The sequence below is a fragment of the Poromitra crassiceps genome (assembly GCF_964638095.1).
Source record: "Poromitra crassiceps genome assembly, chromosome: 27".
In the NCBI taxonomy this organism is placed as follows: Eukaryota; Metazoa; Chordata; class Actinopteri; order Beryciformes; family Melamphaidae; genus Poromitra; species Poromitra crassiceps.
In genome coordinates, this window is record NC_139650.1 from 572,396 (window position 1) to 599,271 (window position 26,876).

Sequence of the window (26,876 nt, forward strand, 5' to 3'; positions counted from 1 at the left end):
TGTGAGAGCAGAGCAGATCAATCAAAGTGAAGGATGGCCTGTCAGCGTACAGGGAACAGAGAACTCTCTTTAACATGATGAGTTGTATTAAGAGAGAAATGGGCAGCCTACCTGTTCTCCTTTCTTCCCTGCCAGGCCTGGACCCTGGATGTGTAGAATAATGTACAATAATCATCACAGACATACGTGTAGATACTTTGTCATAGACAGAAAGCACATATCCCAGATGAATGATGATATCACATGACTATTTTTTCTTCATCCAATAACTCACACTTCTACCAGGCTCTCCTCGTGCTCCGTCGTTTCCCTGGAAACAGACGGCTTCAGTTATTCATTCGTCATCGTTTGGGAATTTGTCGCATCGGATTATGAAACATTGTGTGCTGGAATCACGTTCATATTGACCCGCTGCTTGTCAGATGATTACACTTTGATTGAATCAACCTCACCTTCTCCCCTTGTGGTCCACTGGGCCCAGGTAAGCCCTGATGACAAAGGGAAAGACATCTATGACCTATGCATCTATAATAGTCCTATCAAAGTGCAAATACTAAAACAAAGACACCTATGACCTATGCATCTATAATAGTCCTATCAAAGTGCAAATACTAAAACAAATAACTAACAAAATATAGACTGATGGCACTAGACAACAGCACTACGTGGAGGTCTGTCACTCACCCTCAACCCCGCTGTTCCTGGCTGGCCTGGCTTCCCTGGGTCCCCCTGAGAGATACATCGTTATTTAGATAACAGCTCTTGATCATTTTAAAAGGAAGGTTATAAACCATAAACCAAATCAATCATAAACTGAACCAATTTAGATGTACTGCACTCACTCTCCCCCCAGATTCGCCTGCTGGTCCCCTCTCCCCCTGCAAAGAAACACAGGTCCAAAGTCACTAATATTGTGTTGCAAGGGCAATTTGTGCATTATTCTGCACCTGAGTTGAGCTAAGAGCACAGAGTTTTTTATGTATTATTTATTTATTCATTTTTTATTTATTCATTCATTCATTCATTTAACTGTGATGCAAACAAGCCCTGAAAAAGAGCACTGCACAAGCAAATAGTCCCTTTCATCAACAATTGGGCATCACCCTTGTGGCACACCCTGAAGCCATGTTTCTAACTGGAGCGTTCTCTGGTCTGATTTGAGATGCTCGGACAGTCTGGTCTGATTTGAGATGTTCGGACAGTCTGGTCTGATTTGAGATGCTCAGACAGTCTGGTCTGATTTGAGATGCTCAGACAGAAAACCCTCACGCTCGCTTGCCTGACCTGCGGGCAACGTTGCTCACATCTTGCAGAAAAGGCTTGTGGGCATTGTGAATGGTCATACAGATCTTTTCAAAGGACCTCAGTGTTAGTACAATACAAATACAGTAACAACAATCATTTATGATAATAATATGATTTACAGATGTATTTTTGGACTAGTAGGCATCCTTTAACTTATTGCACACAGTTAGTGGGCCTCCCCTCAGACAATGCTGGGACCCCCTAGCCTGGGTAAACCCATCCCCCACGTGACCTGCTCTCAGGCCTGTTCTCAGTCACTATGTGTGACTGGGAACTGAGAGAGCAGGTCACGTGGTGGCTGGGTTTACCTAGGCTAGGGACCCCCCCCCCCCATTCAGTTTACTTGCTTAGTTTTGCACAATTCCTGGATGCATATGGGATCATGATTGTTATTTGATGCCATAGACACCCAACCATTTTCTCTGAACTAACCAAATCGCACACATTTTGTATGTGATCTCCTTTTGATAACGAATGCAATAACTTGTCATATTTTTCCACAGAAAGCGTCATTGGCATAAATAAATGTGACTCACCCTGTCTCCCTGTGATCCAGGCTCACCTGGCTGTCCTCGGTCCCCCTATAAGGATACAGGCTGTGAGAGAGGTCATCTTTCTATTCACACTTTGCCCAAAATGTGCTGTAGCTCATCTTACCTTGCTGCTTATTTCTCCTGGAGGCCCACGTGGCCCCTGAAACACACAAGCAACCCAGACTGTTGAGAGCATCTGGTGAAATGTACTGCTTTTAATAGACCCACTGCAAAAACTCAATTCACCTTCATGGCATCTTCTTAATGTGTGTCTGACCTACCCTGTCTCCAGGCTCCCCCGACCTGCCTGGAGGTCCTGGCAACCCGTCGCCACCCTCGCCCTGAAAAGCAACCACAAGCCATTTCTCTCAGATGCCCACCACACATGCACAACAGCCACATACAGTATACTGTAGTGTACACACACACACAGAAACACGCACGCACACGCACGCACGCACGCACGCACGCACGCACACACACACACACACACACACACACACACACACACACACACACACACACACACACACACACACACACACACACACACACACACACACACACACACACACACACCTGTCCTCTACAAACACATTGACAGAGATCCGATCGCCATTCGTACACTAAATCTGCACATACCTTGTCTCCTTTAGCGGCCTGTGCACCTGTGAGCCCTCTGGGACCTGGAGTCCCTGGAGATCCTGGAGTACCCTGATAATAAAATGAATAAAATTCACAAGTAAATGCAAAATACACACAGACAGACACACACACACACACACACACACACAGACACACACACACACACAAACACACACACACACACACACACACACACACACACACACACACACAGTGTTGATCAGGAAAATGCACGCGTCAGCACATTGGCAGTGATTGAGGGGACTTACTGGGGAGCCTTTGTCACCCTTCACTGCCGTCCCGCTGCCGACTCCCGGAGGTCCCTGTCAGCAGAGGAGATAAGAGCCCAGAGTCATTATGCAGGCCTGTCCTGCAGTGAGAGGACTAGCTGGGCATGCTGCTATACTCACCATCTCTCCTGCACTGCCCTTATCTCCCTGCAGAGAGACAGAGAGACACAAGCTGTTTTCACACATACAGACAGGGAAATTACCTGTAAATCAAGACTGGCTATTTCCCGGAATTTCCCTTCACACCTGAGGGATCACATGTGTAAAAACAGCAGCGAAAGTACCTGTATTTGAGGGGGGTCGGGGGGGGGGGGGGGGCACTGCAGAGTGGGTGGGGAGTGACGTGTGCACTTGGATGGGGAATCGTCCTTATTTTGCAAAACTCCGATGGTGAAATAAGTTTGCTTGTCACACAATAAATCACACTCGTTTGACTTAAGAGGGCATGTATGTTGTATCCTTCACATTCGCTAACCAGTCTTTGAACTGAAATCTTTGAAGAAGTTGGGATCCCTGTCTGAGAGAAATAGCCTGGCTGGTTCGATGTTTATCCGTTCACTTGCATCGCGTTGAAGCATTTTTACAGACTGGCTTCGTTTGATGTGTCCAGGGGGCTTGCCTTCGCTGTCAGCAACGTAAGCAAAATACTTCCACATTTCGCGTTGTGCATCTGCTTTCTCTACAAGCGTTGGGCGGCTTGCAAGACTCTCAGAACAAGCCGCTGCCATTTTCGCTGTGTCTGTCGGGCTGCTGACTGAGGAGGAGGACTGAAGGACTGGCCAGAGAGCGAGCAGAGAGGGGAGGGGGGGAAATCGGCACGCCCACACATGAAGCAGACATACCGCTCTTATGACAAGGTTAGAAGTGGTGAAATGTCCGCGATGACGGGAGCGTGCTTATACCGGAAAACAACTTTCACACATGAAGGCATTACACCGCTTTCTGGTCATTTCCCGGTATAAAGCGCATGTGTGAAAACAGCTACAGAGAGACAGAGAAGGTGAGAGAGACAGACAGAGAGTGAGAGAGACAGACAGACAGACAGACAGACAGACAGACAGACAGACAGACAGACAGACAGACAGAGCGACAGACAGAGAAGGTGAGAGAGACATGAAGGTAAGTGTACCTGTGTGTATGTCTGCATATTTTTACATATTTATTAAGAAAAAGCATAGGAGCAGGAATAGCAGTATATATACAGGCTATACATAATAACCAAATGGCAAGCTTGAGGTTGGACAGATGAAGCCTATGCAGAAGTGATCAAATATGTACTTCCTCGAATGGCCACTTGAGGCTAGCTCCGAAAGGGAGTCATTCCTCAACCCCATGTTAAAATGCCCAATTTTACAACAGCATTAAACATGTTTACAGCCTGGTATCTATAGCTAATTCCACCTTTCACGACACCTGTGCCGTGGTTAGAGCTGTCACTTTTTCCGAAGTTCGAACAAACTTTAATTGCCCCTCAATTTGTTCGAATATATCCGAAGTTAATTGGTTAATTCCGCAAGAAAATGAATAGAAAAGGGTCATTAAGTTAAGGGACAGCTAAGGGACAGCTATTTATGAAGCAATTCATCTTAAATGGGTTTCATAGACAATGCCAACTGATTTTATTTTTGGATTGACTGGAAACACTCCAAATTGCACTCTTCTTGAAGCTTTTAAAATTCCTTTAATGCAACATAGAAGAATGACCAGTAGCAACATGTTTATCAGGCACATTAGATGCTTGAGCTGCCTGTGAAATGCTTAGTGGCTCAATGCTACCACCATGTGTCCAGTCTGGAAATAACAACAGCTGCATCTTACACCAGTCGTTATCAAACTGCTGTCTAAAGACTCCTAGGGCTCAATTCAAAATATTTAGAGATCTCTAGAAAAATTTGCATAAATTGCATTTGTTTATTATGTTTATTGTGTCTGTTTATTTTGAGACTGTAAAAACTTTGCGTGCACTTGTGTCATGGCTGTGAGCAGCTGTGTGGTTCTCAAACTTGTTCACGTCAAGGACCCCTAAACTGACACAGATTAGACCACAGACCCCATTTGATAACATTTTGTCCCAGGGTCGCCCATCTGAACCCTCCCACTCTGCTGGCCCTGTCTTGCAGGAGCCTGGTGTTGGGGTCGTTAGGCTGATTGGGTGCACCTGGGCCCGGTGTACTCATTGGGCTTAAGAAGACCTTCAGACCATTCAGTCTCTCTCCCTCCTCACCGATGCACCTTTTGTTCTGTTCTTTTGTTTAATGTAGTTTGTGTTATAGTTATGACACACAAATATGAAGAAGTACAGGCTACATAGGTAAGCAACATGCATTTTATTATAGTAGTCCTTAAGTGATGGTACCCTGTTCCTGTCTATCATCGGCATATTTATAGCCCTGGCAGACTTGACGTGATGACATTGAACACGTCACGGTACATGTGACTGAAGTCCGCGAGGGCTAGTCCACAGTACGGACATTTGGATTGGCCGTTAGATGTTTTATTACAGAAAGTGTATGAAACGCATGATCAAAATAGTCCTACATTCTGTCATTGTGTTACTTATAGTTGGAATTCTTGTGAAAATAAATCACCCTTTTTGCTGCGGATCCCCTGGAACCCCCTCAAGGACCCCAAGGACCACTTTGAGAACCAGTGCACTAGGGACCTTTGCACATTGGTGGCTCCCAATGGCAGTGAGAGGTACTTCAATCCCCACAGATCCTGCCACATTACATCAGCAAAACTGCACACAGCATGTTCACGTTGGCCCGGATGGTCTATGATCGCTTTCTAACAAAGTAGGGACGAAAGAGGCCAAAGATCTCCACTATCATCAGTGAGTACAGATTTCTTTGTATGAAGCACTCACTCACTGCATCTTAGCACAGTGGTTCTCAAAATGGGGTCCGGGGACCGCCAGGTGTTCCTTGAGGGGGTTCCAGGGGGTCCCCAGCAAAAGGGAAGATAAGATAAGATATAAGATATCACTTTATTGTCAGACAGAGTCTGAAATTTGTCTTGCATCCTAAGACACTTGTTTCTCATGAATACATACAGGTGTACAATACACACAACAACACCATCATCAAAGTGCTACATACTGTGGAACTTCAATACACGTAATTGACGACAAAAAACAAACGAGACAAGATACTTATTTTCACTATAATTCTATCCATATACACAGAATAGGAGTGTTTTGGCCATGGCTTTCATACACTTACTGTAATAAAACATCTAAAGACTGATCTAATTTTGATCAGTTTAGGGGTCCTTGACGTGAAACATTTAGAGAACCACAGGCTTAATAGACAGCTTGTATTTCATGCCGATGCTTTGATTTGTCTTTTCCTGTGGGTGGCGCTGTGTCTATACCCGACACCAGAGAGTCTCGTGCTTCTCTGTGGCAGCCTCTCTTTGTGATTTTAGGCAGATAAAACAGGTGCATTTTTTTTTACAGGAAGCTCTTCTCTAGCACAGCTTCAAACAAAGTTCCAAAAACGTACAAGGGAACTCTTCAAGAAACTGATGTGAAAATATACATAAATAAATAAATAAATAAATAAACGGATAGCAGTCTTCTAGGCTTAAGTGTTGTCACAGTGAAATGGAGAAGAGTGGGAGAGGAAGCTAACCTTGATGGAGAGGCCTGGTGTTCCTGTTATCCCTGGGCGACCATCCTGGCCCGGCGTCCCCGAGGCTCCGATGGAGCCTTTGGCCCCATCACTACCTGGCCGACCGGGGGTAGCCTTAGTACACAACACAAACACTGGTCAGCACTATAAGGATAATGTTCATTAACTCAATATACTGTAACCAAAACATGTAGTGAAACATCTGAGAATCCCTTGTTATCACTTTCTGGGCGTGTGGATCTTCAACATTTGGTTGAAAGTTTTTGCTCGACTGGGTAAGAAGAACATCTAGTGTTCATCCCCACATTTGTCTCTCACCGGAAGTCCTGGGATCCCTGGCTCTCCTTTCCTCCCTGGAAGACCCCCTCCTGAAATCGCTGTGCCTGCCTCACCCTGAAACAGCAGCAGAGCAGCACGAACGCACACACACACACACACACACACATGCGCGCGCGAGTACACACACAGAAACTTGTTCACCGTCATTTTGTACTCTGTCTCTGTCTCTCAAACCAAAACAAACACACTGTAACACACTTGTGTGACCACAGATATTCTTAGAAATAATCGCTCAGCTCACCCTTTCACCTTTGTCACCCTTTGACCCTTGTGCACCCGTCACACCTGGTCCACCCTAGACCAATGGAAAGAAATCCTCAGCAAACAGGAAACACTGCACTTTATATTACAGTCAAACAGGAAACACTGTACTTTATATTACAGTCAAACAGGAAACACTGTACTTTATATTACAGTCAAACAGGAAACACTGTACTTTATATTACAGTCAAACAGGAAACACTGTACTTTATATTACAGTCAAACAGGAAAGACTGTACTTTATATTACAGTCAAACAGGAAACACTGTACTTTATATTACAGTCAAACAGGAAACACTGTACTTTATATTACAGTCAAACAGGAAACACTGTACTTTATATTACAGTCAAACAGGAAACACTGTACTTTATATTACAGTCAAACAGGAAACACTGTACTTTATATTACAGTCAAGCAGGAAACACTGCACTTTATATTAGTCAAACAGGAAACACTGTACTTTATATTACAGTCAAACAGGAAACACTGTACTTTATATTACAGTCAAACAGGAAACACTGTACTTTATATTACAGTCAAACAGGAAACACTGTACTTTATATTACAGTCAAGCAGGAAACACTGTACTTTATATTACAGTCAAACAGGAAACACTGCACTTTATATTAGTCAAACAGGAAACACTGTACTTTATATTACAGTCAAACAGGAAACACTGTACTTTATATTACAGTCAAACAGGAAACACTGTACTTTATATTACAGTCAAACAGGAAACACTGTACTTTATATTACAGTCAAGCAGGAAACACTGTACTTTATATTACAGTCAAACAGGAAACACTGCACTTTATATTAGTCAAACAGGAAACACTGTACTTTATATTACAGTCAAACAGGAAACACTGTACTTTATATTACAGTCAAACAGGAAACACTGCACTTTATATTAGTCAAACAGGAAACACTGTACTTTATATTACAGTCAAACAGGAAACACTGTACTTTATATTGCAGTCAAATGCACAAAGCGAGGATGACTCACCAGGGCTCCTCTGATCCCAGGTAGGCCCTGTGTGCCCTGCAGCAGACAAAACAACACACTTCAACTCTATCCTCAACACAGGATATTCACCAAGCAGAGGAATCATTTTTCACTGACGCTGCTGTGGCCGCTCTACTCACCGGCACCCCTGTAGCTCCGGGGGAACCTGGTCGACCTGGCAAACCTGGACTGCCATCAATACCAGGGAAACCCTGCAGAGAGCAAGCAGCTCGTTACTTCAGTCTGCACTGTGCACGTTTGTACACGGTCTTCACTGTGCACCTTTGTACACTAGTGTGCACGTTTGTACACTACTGTGCACGTTTGTACACGGTCTTCACTGTGCACATTTGTACACTACTGTGCACGTTTGTACACTACTGTGCACGTTTGTACACTACTGTGCACGTTTGTACACTACTGTGCATGTTTGTACACTATTGTGCACGTTTGTACACTACTGTGCACATTTGTACACTACTGTGCATGTTTGTACACTACTGTGCACGTTTGTACAATACTGTGCATGTTTGTACACTACTGTGCACGTTTGTACACTACTGTGCATGTTTGTACACTTAGCTACACTCACCCTCTCCCCCTTGTCCCCTCTGCCCCCTGGTAAGGGACCCTCAGTTCGGCCAGGCAGACCTGGCCGTCCCTCTGGGCCTGTTGGGCCGTCTCTACCAGGCAAACCATCACGACCCTGCAACACACACACACACACACACACACACACACACACACACAATTATTAGATGCAGATGCAGAGATTTAAAAAAACTCATCAAATGAAAAAAAAGGAGTGCGCCATTATTGCAGCCAAATATGTCTCAGACAGGAGACACGCCAACAGTGTCACATATTTATAGAAATTGATCAGTCGTTAATTGTTATATTTGTTGACATATCAATTGTATAGGCCTATTTAAGTTTGATCAGTGCCAATTGAATTTGTTGATTTTGCTTTGGCGATAGCCTAGGTACTTTTGTCTTTCATGCCAATAAAGCACCTTAAATTGAAAGTGAATTGAACGTTGATTGCAAAATATCAGTATATTATTGTAATGTAATGTCATCAGGCTCAGTGTTTATGAATGACTCACAGGCTCTCCATTGCGTCCATCAACACCGTCTCTACCCCTCTCGCCCTGAGGAGTCAAACAAAAAAAATTACAACTTAAACACTGACATGGCAACTCCCATCAGGTTACTACAGGACAAACTCCCATCAGGTTACTACAGGACAAACTCCCATCAGGTTAGTAAAGGACAAACTCCCATCAGGTAACTACAGGACAAACTCCCATCAGGTTACTACAGGACAAACTCCCATCAGGTAACTACAGGACAAACTCCCATCAGGTAACTACAGGACAAACTCCCATCAGGTTACTACAGGACAAACTCCCATCAGGTTACTACAGGACAAACTCCCATCAGGTTAGTAAAGGACAAACTCCCATCAGGTTACTACAGGACAAACTCCCATCAGGTTACTACAGGACAAACTCCCATCAGGTTACCACAGCACAAACTCCCATCAGGTTACTACAGGACAAACTCCCATCAGGTTACCACAGCACAAACTCCCATCAGGTTATTACATGACAAACTCCCATCAGGTTACTACAGGACAAAGTCCCATCAGGTTACTACAGGACAAACTCCCATCAGGTTACTACAGGACAAACTCCCATCAGGTTACTACAGGACAAAGTCCCATCAGGTTGCTACAGGACAAACTCCCATCAGGTTACTACAGGACAAACTCCCATCAGGTTACTACAGGACAAACTCCCATCAGGTTACTACAGGACAAACTCCCATCAGGTTACTACAGGACAAAGTCCCATCAGGTTACTACAGGACAAACTCCCATCAGGTTACTACAGGACAAACTCCCATCAGGTTACTACAGGACAAACTCCCATCAGGTTACTACAGGACAAACTCCCATCAGGTTACTACAGGACAAACTTCCATCAGGTTATTACAGGACAAACTCCCATCAGGTTACTACAGGACAAAGTCCCATCAGGTTACTACAGGACAAACTTCCATCAGGTTACCACAGCACAAACTCCCATCAGGCTACTACATGACAAAGTCCCATCAGGTTACTACAGGACAAACTCCCATCAGGTTACTACAGGACAAACTCCCATCAGGTTAGTAAAGGACAAACTCCCATCAGGTTACTACAGGACAAACTCCCATCAGGTTACTACATGACAAAGTCCCATCAGGTTACTACAGGACAAACTCCCATCAGGTTACTACAGGACAAACTCCCATCAGGTTACTACAGGACAAACTCCCATCAGGTTACTACAGGACAAACTCCCATCAGGTTACTACAGGACAAACTCCCATCAGGTTACTACAGGACAAAGTCCCATCAGGTTACTACAGGACAAACTCCCATCAGGTTACTACAGGACAAAGTCCCATCAGGTTACTACAGGACAAAGTCCCATCAGGTTACTACAGGACAAAGTCCCATCAGGTTACTACAGGACAAAGTCCCATCAGGTTACTACAGGACAAACTCCCATCAGGTTACTACAGGACAAACTCCCATCAGGTAACCGATGAGTTCCCAGATTGCCACAGGACAAACTCTGATCAGGTTACTACAGGACAAAGTCCCATCAGGTTACTACAGGACAAACTCCCATACTACAGGACAAAGTCCCATCAGGTTACTAAAGGACAAACTCCCATCAGGTTACTACAGGACAAAGTCCCATCAGGTTACTACAGGCCAGTAGAAGAGCAGCAAAGAGCCTGAGCAGCTTTCTGTACTGTACCTTCTCTCCATGTTCTCCCCTCTCACCCTAAGGGAAATGGAGAAAGATTTAGAATGCAGATGAAGAAAGTTTTAAGAGAAGACGGAGTGAGCTTCAAAGTCATAAAATGACTGCATGAGGACTGGAGCTGAGTCCGTCCCACACTGCACACTGAACCTGTGTGATGGTGATGGTGCTTTTGATGTGGAAGTGCTGTGAGGGAGAAACTCACCCGAGGGCACTGGACGGTGCAGCGCTCTGGTCCCGGGGCAACCTAATCAAACACAGAGGATAGATACAAAAAGCTCAGACAATTTAATCAAACATTTTCTCACACTGTCGTCTTTTAATGCACTCATTAAATTCCGTTAGATGACATTTCCGTAACTATTCCATGATATTATGCCACCAATTTCCATGACCAATATCAAACAGCTGATTTGACCACAGGTCCAGTTTTGACTATTACTGCTTTTACTTATCACTTAGTGAGTGGGAAATTCTGTTATTCTGGTTATTATTACTTCAGTTGCATACAAATCAACCCAAGCTTGACATTAATCAGAAAATAAGTTTTCTTGGTGTGAGTTGACATTTCCAAAATATTTGAAATATGCAGCATTTTCCATAACTCTTATATGCCTGACGCAGTTTTCAAATTTCCAGGTTTTCCAAAACCCTCATAGAAGGCTCCACTTCTCTCTAGATGAGTTTCTTCTCATCCCACCTCTGGTATCCTTGCAATGCCACAGAGCAGGTCTGCCAGGTCGGCATGCAGTGTGCCCAACTGTGCCGCATCACGGGTATACAGGAGGTTCTGGGTGCTGCCATCTGTCACCGCCCGCCGCATCTCCTCGGCGTCCGCCTGGCCGATACCCACTGCTAACACTGTCACACCTAGTGGGGGCAAGGAGAGAAACCTTTGCCATTGTGATTGTAAATAATTTCTCTCACTGAACAGATGCAGATTTGTCTACTGTCTTCAGAATGGTGGATTGTGTCTGCACTCAGTGAACACATAGTAAGTGAAGTTATTGTGTATTCCAAAGCAGGCGTAAGTCCAAAATTATTTCGTATTATATAATATTTTTGATATTTTTTTGTGCCAGATAAGTGGGACAGAGACTAAATCCCAGCAAAGTATTTCACTTCCAATTTTAGACATATCTGTGGCTGAAAAATGTAAACCAAACCATCAGAATTTTCCAAATGCAGCTAACCCTATCCATCTGGTAGGGGGCAGTATTTCCCTGATGATAACTCAAGGTAGGTTAAAACAAAGCACAAGAATGACTTCTAATTACTATTTGACCACATTTACTTCCAAATACGAGGATAATGTGTCTGCTTTTTGGTCCAGCACACCTGTGCCTCTGATATTGCTGGCAGCGAGAGTGAGGTTGTCGGTAGACTTGTTGTCTGAGATGATGACGACAGCACCAGGGACCCTGGGCCTCCGTCCAGCTGAGGGGGTCAGAAGGAACTGACGGGCGAATGTCAGCGCCTGGCCTGCAGAGGGAGACAGACAACTTAAGAATCATGAACACACACACGCATGCACACGCGCTGCACACACACACATCCCAGAAGCTCAACCTAACCCTAAAGGACAGTTAAGACCACTGCAAAAAACCGGTAAGGACACAGGAGACACACTGACCTATGTTATTTCCTGGGGTGTCATCAAAGGGTGTGGACAGGATCTCTTGGAGCAGCGTCTCAGAGCTGCTATGGCGATTAAGCAGGAACCAGACTTTGGGTCTGTAACTATAAACTACAATTCCCACCTGAAAGACAGAAGACACAACAGAAGATAATATTGCAATCTAGCAGTATATGACAATAAACCAAGGATCAAAGTGCCAACAGATACTGTGAGCTACATACATATTTCACCATGTCCCCCCCTGTTGACACTGCTTGGTGTGGGACTGTACCTGTGAGTCGCGCTCTCCGATGGTGGTGAGTGAGCCAGCCGCACTGGTCAGGAGGTGAAGGAGAGGTTCCATCAGGTTCACCCGATCCTGAGATGCCGGCACCAGAAACACCACATCCAGCCGCCCACCCACGCACACTGTGCAGAGACAAGGGATCAACATAAGATTTGTTAGGGAATAGAAAGCATGGCCATATCCTCATTGTCGGTTGTAAACTTCAGAACTCCAATTTAGGTCATTTTGATGTTTTAACTTAAAATGCAGTGTGTAGTTTTTGGTGGCATCTAGTGGTGGAATAAAATTAACGGATTTGGCAGAAATTGTATATAATATTCAAAAGTATTTTATCTACATAGGAGCGGGCCCCTCCACAGAGGCCGCCATGTTGGATTCAATGTAATTGTATTCAGTTGGTTGCAATCTGCAACCTCACCACTAGATGCCGCCAGAAACTACACACTGCACATTTAAATTGAAGGATTACATGGCCGTCTGTGAGTTGAGAACATTGTATGATCCTTTGATCTACAGTACCCTTTCAAAACCCACTGCATCAACTGAAAAATGCCTGGTCGTCAAGCTAACATTTTGAAAATGCAAGGATATGTTGGGATAATTACCAGGGCGTTCATCCACAAAGGCCTCTGGTCCCAGACCGCTGGTGAAGGTGGGCTGCAGGGTGAAGCGGTAGCGACCGCCCAGGCGCAGCCCGGTCACCCGGTAGGAGGTGGACGAAGCAGGGAGCGTGATGGACAGGCCTTGCCCGGTGTCTGAGCAATACAAACAGAATAATAAAGGCAAATACAAGAAGTGGCCTGGCCGCTTCGCTGGCCCGGCCACTAATAATGTTACTGCAGCTGCGTTTATGTTTAGAGCCTGAAAGAGCATGCTATCAGATCCAACAAGGTGTCTCACCTCTCTCCTCTTTCCAACGTAGGATATATCCAGTGGCACCTGATAGCGGTGCCCAGCCCAGCAGCACAGAATTCTGGGTAACATCTGCCACTCGCAAATTTGTGTTAGGCAGAGTTGGGGGGTAGACACCAGCTGTGAGCGTAAATACAGAGAATCAGCAAAACACTATACATGTAATAGGTATGTGCTGCACACAAACACACACAAGTTGCAGTAGCATAAGCCGTCCACTCCACTTGACAACCTTTCATCCAACATTTTTGTCATTGTACTTGTACAGTACATGGCATCCAAGAACTATCCAGCTCTCCAGTCAAGACGTTTTCAATGACTTTCAAGGTCCTATTTGGTGAAATTCAAGGACTCAAAATGGTCAGTTTTGGGTAAGACATGATTTTCAGCAAAATTAACTAGAGTTCTATTTTTATACTCCTGATCTTGTCAAGTGAAGAAACCACGATGAAGTAATCTTTTAACTACTGCTAAATCGACACAATATCCTTCATAGGGTTCGTGTTGTGTTGTGAAGTGTTAATCCAGAGAGAACTGAGGCGTATTGATGACTTTGGGTGCTATATTTCATTAAGAAAAATAAAGTACTTTCAAGGCCATCCATTCACTTAAATTTTCTCAACTCCTAAAACTTTCAAGGATGTTCAAGGCCTATGGGAACCCTGGAAAGATGTCTGGACTTACGTGTGGTGATTCTGACAGAGACAGCGGATCCCTCTCTGTTCTGAACTAAAGCCATGACCTGCACCTCGTACTGAGCCCCTGGGTCCAGCTGGTCTAAGTCCACCGCTGTCACATCTCCCCCCACCAGCTGACTCCTCTCCTCGCCGCCTGCAACAGCGCACAGGCAGAGCAGTGAGCAGAGTGACACAACAAGCTTGCTGCCGTACAGCATCCTTCATATTCGCAAAAGAAAATTATTTTGGGTAGTTATTACTCTGACATGGCGTGCATATTTTAAAGGCGATTACTTATTTATACTGTACATAGACATTCTTTTATAGATATATACGTATTTAAAATAGACACTTTACACCACACTTACAGTATTGTATACACAGTAGTAGATGTTTGAATGTACCCGGGCCTCATTTGTTTTAACTTGTGCATGGCTTTTTCTGTGTGTGAGTGAGTACTTTGAGAGCAATGCAAACCGGAGTCAAATTCCTTGTATATGTGTACATACTGTACTTGGCCAATAAAGCTGATTGTGATTATAGCTTATTTTCATAGCAAAGCAAAACAGAAAGTAACAATTACAACACAACATTATTTCCATTAGATCTTGGTTCACGTTCAGCAACAGACCTACCATCCACTCGCCTCCAGGACACACGATAGGCGGTTGCTCCCTGCACACCAACCCAGGTCACTCTCACAACCTCTCCGCGTGACTCCTGGACTTGCAGTGATGTCACAGTCCCAACCACAGACTGATCCGTCTCTGCAGGCAAACACATCACATCAGCCAATCATGTTTCAGCCATTCATATTGCAGTTATTGTGGAAACTAGAAGACATAAGGCTTTGTTACCAACCCTGGCTGGGTTTCCCAAAAGCTTCTTTGCGCTAAGAAGCTAATTCAACCCTTCTTAAGGCCCCCTTAAGAAGCAAACGCGTTTCCCAATTGCTTCTTTACGAAGGCATGCGTTTCCCAAAAGCTTCTTAGCGCTAAGAAGCTTCTTTGACCCTTCTTAAGGCTCCCGTAAGAAGCCAACGAAGCCAACGCGTTTCCCGATTGCTTCTTAGCCTAAAATTATCTTCCAATTATCCTCCGTTAAGAAGGCTGCGTTTCCCAAAAGCTTCTTAGCGCTAAGATGATCTTTCGTTAAGAAGGTTTTGTAAGAAGGGTCTGGAGCCTTCTTAACACCTTCTTAATGACAAAACACTGGCAGATCCAGCCGCGTCAGGCAAAAGGAGATACTTGTGTCCACTGTTCCTCTTGTGTTTTTCCCTTTTTCCTTTCTTTCATGTACCCTTTAGTGTTTAAAATTAGGGAACACTTGAAAATCTCCCCTGTATGTATGGTTACTTGTGTTTTAAATGTTTTACCGTAGGCGATATTCCTCTAATCAGAATGGATTACTTTTATAATGTTGTGGATTTATATAGCACCTTTCACAGAACCCAAGGTCGCTTAAATTCTGTAGTGTTTCTCTGTTTTGTTGTATGCTGTGTATATAAAGCAATTTGAACTGCAGTCCATGTCTGAAATAAATAATGTTTAATAAAGTTTAACATGACCATGATTAGGTGTTAACAGTGTTTCTCAACCACTGAGTCGTGGCCCACTGCTGGGCTCAGAGTGCCATCAAGTGAGCCGCTCCAGTTAAGATGCTTCTTAAGAGCCTTCTATTTTTTTTATTTTTCTCGACTGTTAAGAAGGCGTTTGGGAAACACTTCTTTGGAGCCTTCTTAACTCCTTAAGAAGCTTCTTAAGGAGTTAAGAAGCTTCTTAACTCTTAAGAAGCTTCTTTGTTGGGAAACTCAGCCCCTGTCATGCTAGCTTGTTGGGAAGGGGGCTAAATAACAGTCCAAAGTGAGGCTAAATTTTAGTTAGGGAAAAACTGACATGGCCATTTTCAAAGGGGTCCCTTGACTTCTCACCTCAAGATATCTGAATGAGAATGGGTTCTATTGGAACCCACAAGTCTCCCCTTTACACACATGCCCACTTTATGCTAATCCCATGCAGGCTTTGGCAAAAAAAACATGCACACTACAGTGTGTTTTTGGAAAATAAGCATTATCAGATGCCTGGGACATTTCTGAAACGTGCTGCGGTGCATCTGGTGGAATCGGCCGCATCAAGCTGCACAGAGCCGATCGAGCCGGGCAGGAAGTCATACAGGAACGGCATAGAGCATCCGGCCAATTTTCAAAATAAAACAAGTAACATAAAGAAAAGAAGTCGCACACTCAAAATCTCCTCTGCTGTGTTTTAATGGTTACACCAACATGTTTCGGCGAAAGTGCCTTCGTCAGGGTGCAGTCACTGCACCCTGACGAAGGCACTTTCGCCGAAACATGTTGGTGTAACCATTAAAACACAGCAGAGGAGATTTTGAGTGTGCGACTTCTTTTCTTTATGTTACTTTGACTTTACATTAGTCTGCACCTCTTCAAACTTTTTGGGTGTGCTCCACTCTATATATTTTAAAATAAAACAAGTAACCAAAAAAACAACAACAGTTAACACAGACAAAATAAAAATAAAAATAAACCATTTAACTATGTAGCCTACTTACCCATGGTTGAAGCACACAATTCAATGAAAAATTACCAAATCAACAAAATCCGAGCAAGTTAGTCAACTCGGGCAAAATCGGGCAGCTTCTGAGCCATGCAGAGCCATCGGTTGGTGGTGTGGGGGCAGCGGGGGGCCATCCTCCTTCTTAAAAATTAACAAATCACCTACTGCTGGTACCTGTCTTGACATTCAGGGAGGCAGCACTTCCCTCTCGAGAGCCAATCCGTGGAGACACCAGCACAGTGTAGGAGGAGTCTGCCTGTAGTCCGTCTATGGTGAAGGAAGTGAGATTGGCCGCCACATTTCGGGACCCTTCCACTCCTGCCAAACGAAAACATGGGAGAGCGATTAAAGCTAAGCTATCCAAGATATGAGCACAACAGAATTTAGACCACTTATGATCCCTACATTTCTCCAGGAACTGTACGCGTTCACCTTCGAACCAAATTGAAACATTAAATATCTATTTTACATTTTTGTTGGCCTGTCATCATGTTACCAGTGATCATTTCAACATAGTTGCATGTCTCTGCTGTCTCTGACATGCTAGATTTCTACATAGTTGCATGTCTCTGCTGTCTCTGACATGCTAGATTTCTACATAGTTGCATGTCTCTGCTGTCTCTGACATGCTAGATTTCAACATAGTTGCATGTCTCTGCTGTCTCTGACATGCTAGATTTCAACATACGGTAGTTGCATGTCTCTGCTGTCTCTGACATGCTAGATTTAAACATAGTTGCATGTCTCTGCTGTCTCTGACATGCTACTGTAGATTTAAACATAGTTGCATGTCTCTGCTGTCTCTGACATGCTAGATTTAAACATAGTTGCATGTCTCTGCTGTCTCTGACATGCTAGAGTTAAACATAGTTGCATGTCTCTGCTGTCTCTGACATGCTAGATTTAAACATAGTTGCATGTCTCTGCTGTCTCTGACATGCTAGATTTAAACATAGTTGCATGTCTCTGCTGTCTCTGACATGCTAGATTTCAACATAGTTGCATGTCTCTGCTGTCTCTGACATGCTAGATTTAAACATAGTTGCATGTCTCTGCTGTCTCTGACATGCTAGATTTAAACATAGTTGCATGTCTCTGCTGTCTCTGACATGCTAGATTTAAACATAGTTGCATGTCTCTGCTGTCTCTGACATGCTAGATTTAAACATAGTTGCATGTCTCTGCTGTCTCTGACATGCTACTGTAGATTTAAACATAGTTGCATGTCTCTGCTGTCTCTGACATGCTAGAGTTAAACATAGTTGCATGTCTCTGCTGTCTCTGACATGCTAGATTTAAACATAGTTGCATGTCTCTGCTGTCTCTGACATGCTAGATTTAAACATAGTTACATGTCTCTGCTGTCTCTGACATGCTAGCTGTTGCATGTCTCTGCTGTCTCTGACATGCTAGTTGTTGCATGTCTCTGCTGTCTCTGACATGCTAGCTGTTGCATGTCTCTGCTGTCTCTGACATGCTAGGTGTTGCATGTCTCTGCTGTCTCTGACATGCTAGTTGCATGTCTCTGCTGTCTCTGACATGCTAGTTGTTGCATGTCTCTGCTGTCTCTGACATGCTAGGTAATGACAACTTTGCAATGCTAATATTTGCCTACCGTCAGCACGCCGCCAAATCACCCTATAGCTAGTGGCTCTGGAGGCAGGTGACCATGAAATGCGTATCCTCTGAGACGTGACGTCAACGATGCGAAGGCCCGACACCGATGCCCCATGGGGATTAGTCTTAGCGGAGATTGTGACGCTCTCCCCCGCACGCTGACCGACCACAGCTGCAACACCAATGACCAGCGCCTCATCAGGCTGCAGGGGCTCTATGGTGAAAGACACAACCGCTGGCCCCAGAGGACGGGACTGCTCCTCACCTATCGCACAGGACAGTGGTCATACAAAATTATACACGCAAAAAAACACATACACCAACATCGCAGCCGAATGACAACAGGGAGGAGAAGAGAGGGAGCTTCAAACATGTTGCCTCAGTATTGTCAGGATGGTGAACTGACAGATACACATCAATATTGTGTCATTATTACAGCACATGATACTTACTGCTGCCTTGCTTCCAAGTAACCCTGTACCCTGTTGCCCCGGCAACACCTGTCCAGGCAATTCGAATTCTCCGACTGTTTGCATGTGTCACTCTGAGGTTAGTCACTCTGCCAGCACGTTGCTCTGAAATAAAGGGCATGAACAACCTCAGGTGAAAAAGTTCAGTCGGCAAATCTTTTTTAAGATTATTTTCTCTTTCATAGTTTTATACCCTGAGATTGGAAGTAACTAAGGACAAATACTTTGTTACTGTACTTAAGTAGGATTTTCAGGTATTTGTACTTTACCGAGTATTTATTTGTTAACTTTTTAATTTTACTCCCTACATTTTAACACAGTATCTGTACTTTCTACTCCTTATATTTGCTAAACAGGCTAGTTACTTTCATGCACAACAGACAAAAACGAGGTAACGTTGCCTTTATCCCTCATCTCGCGCTCTCCCAGCTTTCACGCATAATGTGCACCTTTTTTGTGGAAAAACCATATAGTCTTTATACATCTTAAAACATGTCTAGAGGGGATCTTCCAAGTGTAATAGTCTTTGAATCCTACTACTATAATTGGAGGTGTGTGTGTGTGTGTGTGTGTGTGCGTGTGTGTGTGTGTGTGTGTGCGTGCGTGCGTGCGTGCATGCGTATGTCTGACTCTCAGTCCGGAGTTGCAAGTTGCTCCGATCCATTAGTCTGAAGAACTATCCATAACAAGTGTGAATTCGCGATACCAGGCAGTATGTGTGTTACTGATGACATCACTGATGACGTCATCCGTCATCTGGGTGCCTGGCAAAAATATTGTCAGGCAGCTCACTGCCGACCACTGATAACGTCATTTGTAAAGCACTTTGAATTGCTTCTGTGTATGAAATGTGCTATCCTCATCATCATCATCATCATCATCATCATCGTCATATAAAATTGCGTATGTGGACGGGCAGGCGGTGTGTGTCTGTTAGTCACGATTTTGGTCACGTTTTCAGTCCAATTTTGGTCACATTTATGACATGATTAGTGTCTGTGCCATCACTGATGATGTCACGATTTTGGTCACGTTCATGATATCATTGTCTAAGGATGTCACAATGTCACGTTTTAAGTCACGATTTTTGTCACGTTCATGACATCATTGTCTGTGACATCACTGATGATGTCACAATGTCATGTATGAGTCACGATTCTGGTCACGTTCAGGACATCAGTGTCTGTGACATCACTGATAGCTTCCCCAGCACTGTTTCCCTACATTCTGTCCCTGTGACCCTCTACTCCTCAGATCCGATGACATCACTCACTGATGACATCACTGATGACATCACAATTGCTCGAGTGACATCACTTGGAAGGCTGACTGACTCACAACCCTGAGGACAAATTATGTCATCAGTGGCCAGCAGCCAGCTGCCTGGCAATATTTTTGCCAGGCAGCCAGATGACGTCATCAGTGATGTCATCAGTAACACACATGCTGCCTGGCATATAGCAAATTCGTTTACTTTTACCTGAGTAAACAAGTTGAATCACTACTTCTTTTTTTTTACACAAGTAAGTGTACTTCTACCTCAGTCATGTAAAAGTGATTAAATAAGCATGATTAAGTAAGGAGAGACGCCACAACAGGATGAATTACATTAGTAAATTGTCTGTGAATTTTTGGTTTCCCCACCCTATTATCTAGATTTTCCATCTAGCTTTGGTTTCTATTGCTGTGTTAACAACACTGCACCTCCCCACCATCCAAAATGTGTTTCATTGTGTCTGCATGGACTTGCCTGGAAACATGCCCTGGTCTCATTCATCTCAAGAGGTGCCGGGTATTAAGGCTGAAGAACGCTGAAGGTATTTATCAAGCAGACAAGCACACAACACCTGCCAGCGGCAAACAGGATGAAGCACGCAGCAGATATCATGCGACTGCTAATCTCACCCGGTTTGATGTAGACAGTCACTGGCTCTCCAGCATTGTCTCCCACCAGCGCTGTCACACTGACACCATAAGACACGCCCACTGTCAGGTCTCTGAGGTCAAAGGTCGTCTGGTTTCCAGGGATACTGCGGGTTTCCTCTGTCGCCGCTGAGATGAGACGAAACACACTCATCATCCATTTCGTGCACAGTTTGATTTAGTGACAATAGGGCGATACCAAAATCAACATGGCTTCATATGAATACAAATAAAGAAAATGGGTCAGTTTACTATCAGTGTTAAGGATAAGGATGCGGTACTGCGTGGCTCCAGTCACCCCCGTCCAGCCGAGCCTGGCAGTGCTGCCCAGAGACTCCACCACTCGCAGGTTGGACACCTGCCCCACTGGCTGCTCCTCTGCAAGGAAGACAGTAGACTGAATGACTTTTCAAGGATCCATAATAGAATTTCCATGTAATGTGAGGCGGTGACTGAATCAATACCAGAAACTATCACTAGCCTACACAACAAAGAGGGCACACCTCTTTATATTGGATTTTAATGTTTTATTTAGAGTCACTGCATCACATCACATGGAAGCTATTGAAATAAAATGTGAATTTTCCATAAAAATATAAAATACAAGAAGCACTAAAGTCAACACATATTAGATACGTTACATCAACAGCTACAGAAAATAAATCTGCTATAAATGTGCTATCGTGTAGCGCGTGAGCGCAGCACTGCGCGGGCTCACATTATGCAACTCGGCCGCTGCGTGGCCTCGCCTGCTCTATTGGCATGCACAGCGCACAATTGCCCAACTTCGCATCACTGATGACATCACAATTGTTGGAGTGACCATCACTGATCACATCATGGAGCATCATCGAGTGCTCGAGTGACGTCACTGATGATGTCATAGACATGATGACATGACATAATCAGTGACATCACAATTGCTCGAGTGACCAAAACTGATGACATCATCAAGTGCTCGAGTGACATCACTGATGATGTCATAGACATTGTGACATCATCAGTGACATCATTGCTGACCAAAATCATCACAAATCTCACAAAGTGAGACCAAAAACGCAGGCAGACAGCCCACTTTAGCAATCTTATGTATGATGATGATGATGATTATGTTGAAGGTTATACACAGAATAGTACTCTAACAATTAATTTCATTATACACAGCAAAATTCCATGACTCCAAAACTTTCACAGATTTTACTAATCCAGGCCTGGAAACGAGATTTGAACGAGATTCCATGATTTTTCCAGGTTTTCCATGAAGTTTTCCTGCCATGAAGAAACCTTTATATATAAATATCTGCATTAAAACATTCAGAACTGCATGGAATCCAACCCCCGGCACAAGCATGACGTGCAGGGTTAACCCATGAGTTGCCCCTGGCCGTGTGGCTGACCTCTGGATGTGGTGGACACAGGTGTGGCCTCCTCTCGACCTTCATACAGCGTGTACAGGGTCATGATGTATTCTGTGTTGGGCTGCAGGCCGGCCAGCTCATAGCTGCTGGTGCCTCGAGGGAAGGACTGGCTCTGCACACGGCCACCTGGAGACACAAGTGCGGAAGTGTGTCACTTCAAAGTAGGGTAGGGCAATAATTTATCACTAGGCTATATTTCTCTTCGAATCATATTGTGTATTGTGATAATAATGTTATCGTAATACACACTCAAACACTCACTCACACACTCAAACACACACACACACTCAAACACTCACACTCACACAGTCAAACACTCACACACACACTCAAACACTCACACATACACACACATACACACACACACACACACACACACACACACACACACACACACACACACACACACACACACACACACACTCAAACACTCATGAGTGTGTGTTTGCTTGTGTGTGAATGTTTGAGTGTATGTATGTGTGTGTTTGAGTGTGTGAGTGTGTGAGTGAGTGAGTGAGTGAGTGAGTGTTTGAGTGTGTGAGTGTGAGTGTTTGAGTGTGTGAGTGTGCACCTGACCTTCTCCCTGCCTCCACTCCAGGCGATACCCTCTGGAGGACTGGATGAGCCTCCAGGTGAGGCGGATAGAGGAGGGGCTGGTAGTAGCTGCCCTGAGGACCTGCTGCTCCTGATGCTCTGAGGACAACACAAGTCAAACAGTCAAAGTGTGCAGTAAATCTTCATTCCCATAGGCCAACCAATGAAAATGCTACCTACAGAAATGCAGCATTGCTGGTCTGAGACCTCTTTCACAGCAAAACCAAGAACAACATATTTATAGGATCTGTGGGCTTGGAAGGATTTGGTTGTTTCTTATGAACTGAACACAATTTGTGGCTTTGTTTCATTGTTGTTTGTTTACCTTTTGTGAATTTGCATAAATTGTGAACCTACATCGGGCAACAAACACTACGTGACTCCCTCTGCTGGAACAGACCTGTTGTGGAGATCTATAATTAGACCAACATGAGCAATGTTTGTGAATTGCCTGAAGTCGGGCGACTTGTCCGAAGTGTCCGTTGTGTGGCAATAAATAGTCAATTCGGAGTCCTGTCCTTGTCTTTTTGAATTATTACTTGAAATTATTTGTACAATTACAGTATGTTTCACTGTACATTTAACACATACATTTTAAATAAATAATGACCATGGCACTGCATAGAATGCAGAATATATATAAATGCTGGATTTTTGCTACCCAGCACAGAAAAGTAGCATGAAGCCAACAACATGACTGTATTAACAGATGGCTTATACAGTAGGTATTCTAAAAATACTGTCCGGATCCTTTAGTTTAGAGCGTGATGATGTGTCACACTAAAAAAAAAGTTCTGGCATGCGGTTTGATCCAGCCTGTGTGTGAATCTGGGTTCAGTTCAAAATGCCAGCCTTGGCTCCAGGCAGCAGCTAGTAGGAACAGTGAGTTCCAGTTGACACACAGAGCAGATTGTAGCACACTCCAGAGACTCAGCCCTCGCACTTCCAAAGCACGTCCGTCCTAGCGTCGGGGATGCTGCTCGAAAATTCTGGCCTGTCCGACCAGACGTCTCACTGGGCCACCGCCCTGCCTGACACATGTACTGTCTCATGTCTTCTGCAAAAGTGCAAATGGATGATCACTAGGGGTGTAACAATACGCGTATTCGTATTGAACCGTTTAGCTACGAGGCAGGTTCAATACGCATTGCAAACCGAAATCTTTCACTGGTGAACAGTGCAAGTCTTCTACAAGGATATCATGGTAAACTAAAACAGACGAACAGAGACAAAGGGTGTTAAAAAACATTGTCGTAAATTGAAATCGAAATTACAACTACACTGTGAAAATAATAAAATATAAATAAGTAGATTAAATACAAATCTATTTATTTTTAATCAAGTACATTTCTCTGACGTTTCTACTTTTTTTTTGCTGTATCGAAAATGTACTGATCCGTGACACCTCTCTGCCGTGTCGTATCGAACCAAACCGTGAGATTTATGAAGCGTTACACGCCCATAATGATCACCAATATGCAAAAACCTTCCACACAAAACTGCATTAGTAGAACAACCAAATGCAAGTTCTGATCCTGACCATGTTCTCACTTTAGCTCGTGACTGTGCACAAATTGGACACATTCATTGCAGAATTGGTGATTTTATGTTCTTGAGGTTTAAAAAAAAACAGTTGTCAGCAGGATTGCAGCAGGGATTTTCAAAGTCTGAGACTGTGGGCCTCCCCTCAGACGCTGATGATTGGACAAAGCCTCCCTCGCCCCATTATGATTATGATGATGTTTGATCCCATTGCCACTCAACAATAATGAGTCAAGATAGCCTGGTATGTGGTATTACTATTGACAGACTTAAGACTATACCAAACACATTAAGAAAGTCTGTCTGAAGGCATTTCAATGTTTCTGACTCTGGGAAAGTGGGTAAAACAGTAAAACTCTCCAAAAATGAATATCTCTTTAACCGAATCACACACATTTAGGCTATCCTATGTGACCTCCTTTTGATGACTTATATAATAACTAATGTAATATTTTTCACTGCCATTCACTGAGCCCCCCCCCGGGGAGGCCCGCCTCCCACTTTGAAAACCTCTGGATTTCAGTGAGGCAGTTTCATCCCAGACACAGGGCCACAGCTGTGCCCCCAGGTGGCCGCTGTGCTGTATGACAGCTGTGCCCTCAGGTGGCCTGTGTGCTGTGTGTGGTTGGAAGCAGTACGTGTGAACAAACGCTCCCTGTGACGAAGAGCAACAAATCATCGCAGACGTCCCGCATGACAGACTAACACGTCCTCGCCACTTTCTACCCACAGCTGCTCTTCACTTCGAGGACATGAACTTGATATCTTGAATTCGAGGCCGTCTATTTGTTAGAGGGCTATGATACATAGTCAAATATAATTTAAACTGTAATATTATGTGAATGCCTGGTGCTCGACTGGCCTATTCTAATATCTGCAATTGAGTTGAAAATCCTGCTTTTTTTTTCAGTGTGAAAGCAGGAAAAAAAAGGCAACATTTTCCCTCGTGAGAAAGAGTGAGACATAACAAAGAGAAACCTCTCCTGGTTTACACAGAAACAAACAAGAGAGAAGCAAGCAAAGCTCAAGTTTAGGTTAGTGTGGTTTATGTGTAGAGTATTGTACACATCTCATCTCAGCTCAGCTCAGCTATTTTGATAGCAACCAGGGACCACCAGGCTTTTCCTCCATATCTCCCAGCTCTCTACTCAACACAGTGGCCTTAAGGTGACCAGATGTCCCCGATTTTCAGGGACAGTCCCCTTTTTTGGTGACCTGTCCCCGGCAGGAGCTGTCCCCGAAAATGTCCCCCGAATTTCAACTCCTTGCCTCGGCTCATTTTAAAAGGTAGAGTGAAGATACTCATATCATATGACAGGGTTTCAAAGGGGTCCCTTGAACTCTCACCTCAAGATATCTGAATGATATCAGTCGGCCTGCATTTGCATAATGTTACAGACGTTACCATGGTCAAAATACATGACACTGTTGTCCCACTTTATTATTTCATAGATAACATTGGATGTTTTAACGATATATTAACTGTCCCCGATTTACATTTCAGAAATCTGGTCACCTCGCTGAGTGACTCAGTTTCCACTGAAGTTAAGCCATTCCGGCATTAGTCACCAGAGGCAGATGGTGCGTGTGTATAATGACTGTAGGTGTTCTAGAAATGTTCCTAACAGAACTAAACAGTAACATGTGTAGGTTTTCAGAACAGAGACGGAACACAACAAGAGAAGATTCAGTAACATCTGTAGGTTTTCAGAACCGAGACGGAACAACAGAGAAGATTCTTGGACGCGCCTCTCTATCTCTGATTTCCATTCCTCTGGCTTTCCTGTCCCTGTACTTGGCTAGACACAACTGAAAACAAGCAGCTTTTCAAAAAGCATTCTTTCTTGCTATACAGCAGTGGTTTTCAAACTTTTTGCAGCCAAGGCACACCAAATGGCAAGCCCAAATCTCGAGGCACACCGGTATTCATATCCATGCAAAATAGTCTGTAAATGCTTTATATTTACTTAAAATAATTCAAGAATGCATTTGAAACTTTGTAAAATTACATCAAAGCAGCAACATACCAATTTAATCAACCCAATGAATTGTTGAAGCAGAATATCAGAGCAATTTACATCCTGTTATTAAACCTGTCAGTTTCTTATCTGACCTGTTCTCCCTAGCTACTGTATACCTTTCCATCCACAACGTTACTCTGCCATCTGTCTGTCCAAGGCAGAAAGGAGCGAGCAGAGGGGAGGGGTGGAACCTGTAGCACACAGCACACTCAAGGTTGTGGCGTGTGTTTGTGTGTGTGTGTCTGTGTGTGTGTGTGTGTGTGTGTGTGTGTGTGTGTGTGTGTGTGTGTGTGTGTGTGTGTCTGTGTGTTGCAGAACACAGTGACCTGCTCACGATAAGGTAGGGAGCTGAGCAAGGTTGCCTGTCCAT

The 26,876-nt window shown here is 44.0% G+C and overlaps 1 protein-coding gene across 1 annotated transcript in view; it reads right to left on the reverse strand.

Annotated features, from left to right (window-relative positions):
- The window catches only part of col7a1 (collagen, type VII, alpha 1), a 110,099-nt gene that overhangs the window by 56,183 nt on the left and 27,040 nt on the right, over window positions 1-26,876 (reverse strand). The window contains exons 13-46 of the mRNA XM_083661940.1: window positions 22,926-23,042; window positions 22,329-22,475; window positions 21,184-21,309; window positions 20,914-21,060; window positions 18,991-19,113; window positions 18,537-18,803; window positions 17,096-17,239; window positions 14,981-15,112; window positions 14,353-14,499; window positions 13,657-13,788; window positions 13,362-13,511; window positions 12,742-12,878; window positions 12,465-12,591; window positions 12,170-12,313; window positions 11,532-11,701; window positions 11,037-11,078; window positions 10,826-10,852; window positions 9,119-9,163; window positions 8,605-8,718; window positions 8,153-8,224; window positions 8,013-8,048; window positions 6,986-7,039; window positions 6,724-6,798; window positions 6,406-6,519; window positions 2,894-2,920; window positions 2,753-2,806; window positions 2,481-2,552; window positions 2,120-2,179; window positions 1,963-1,998; window positions 1,842-1,886; window positions 685-729; window positions 453-488; window positions 275-310; window positions 112-144 (exon numbers count right to left, since the gene is read on the reverse strand). Of these exons, the coding sequence (XP_083518066.1) occupies window positions 112-144; window positions 275-310; window positions 453-488; window positions 685-729; window positions 1,842-1,886; window positions 1,963-1,998; window positions 2,120-2,179; window positions 2,481-2,552; window positions 2,753-2,806; window positions 2,894-2,920; window positions 6,406-6,519; window positions 6,724-6,798; window positions 6,986-7,039; window positions 8,013-8,048; window positions 8,153-8,224; window positions 8,605-8,718; window positions 9,119-9,163; window positions 10,826-10,852; window positions 11,037-11,078; window positions 11,532-11,701; window positions 12,170-12,313; window positions 12,465-12,591; window positions 12,742-12,878; window positions 13,362-13,511; window positions 13,657-13,788; window positions 14,353-14,499; window positions 14,981-15,112; window positions 17,096-17,239; window positions 18,537-18,803; window positions 18,991-19,113; window positions 20,914-21,060; window positions 21,184-21,309; window positions 22,329-22,475; window positions 22,926-23,042 (3,233 nt within the window). The remainder of the gene's footprint in view (window positions 1-111; window positions 145-274; window positions 311-452; window positions 489-684; window positions 730-1,841; window positions 1,887-1,962; window positions 1,999-2,119; window positions 2,180-2,480; window positions 2,553-2,752; window positions 2,807-2,893; window positions 2,921-6,405; window positions 6,520-6,723; window positions 6,799-6,985; window positions 7,040-8,012; window positions 8,049-8,152; window positions 8,225-8,604; window positions 8,719-9,118; window positions 9,164-10,825; window positions 10,853-11,036; window positions 11,079-11,531; window positions 11,702-12,169; window positions 12,314-12,464; window positions 12,592-12,741; window positions 12,879-13,361; window positions 13,512-13,656; window positions 13,789-14,352; window positions 14,500-14,980; window positions 15,113-17,095; window positions 17,240-18,536; window positions 18,804-18,990; window positions 19,114-20,913; window positions 21,061-21,183; window positions 21,310-22,328; window positions 22,476-22,925; window positions 23,043-26,876) is intronic.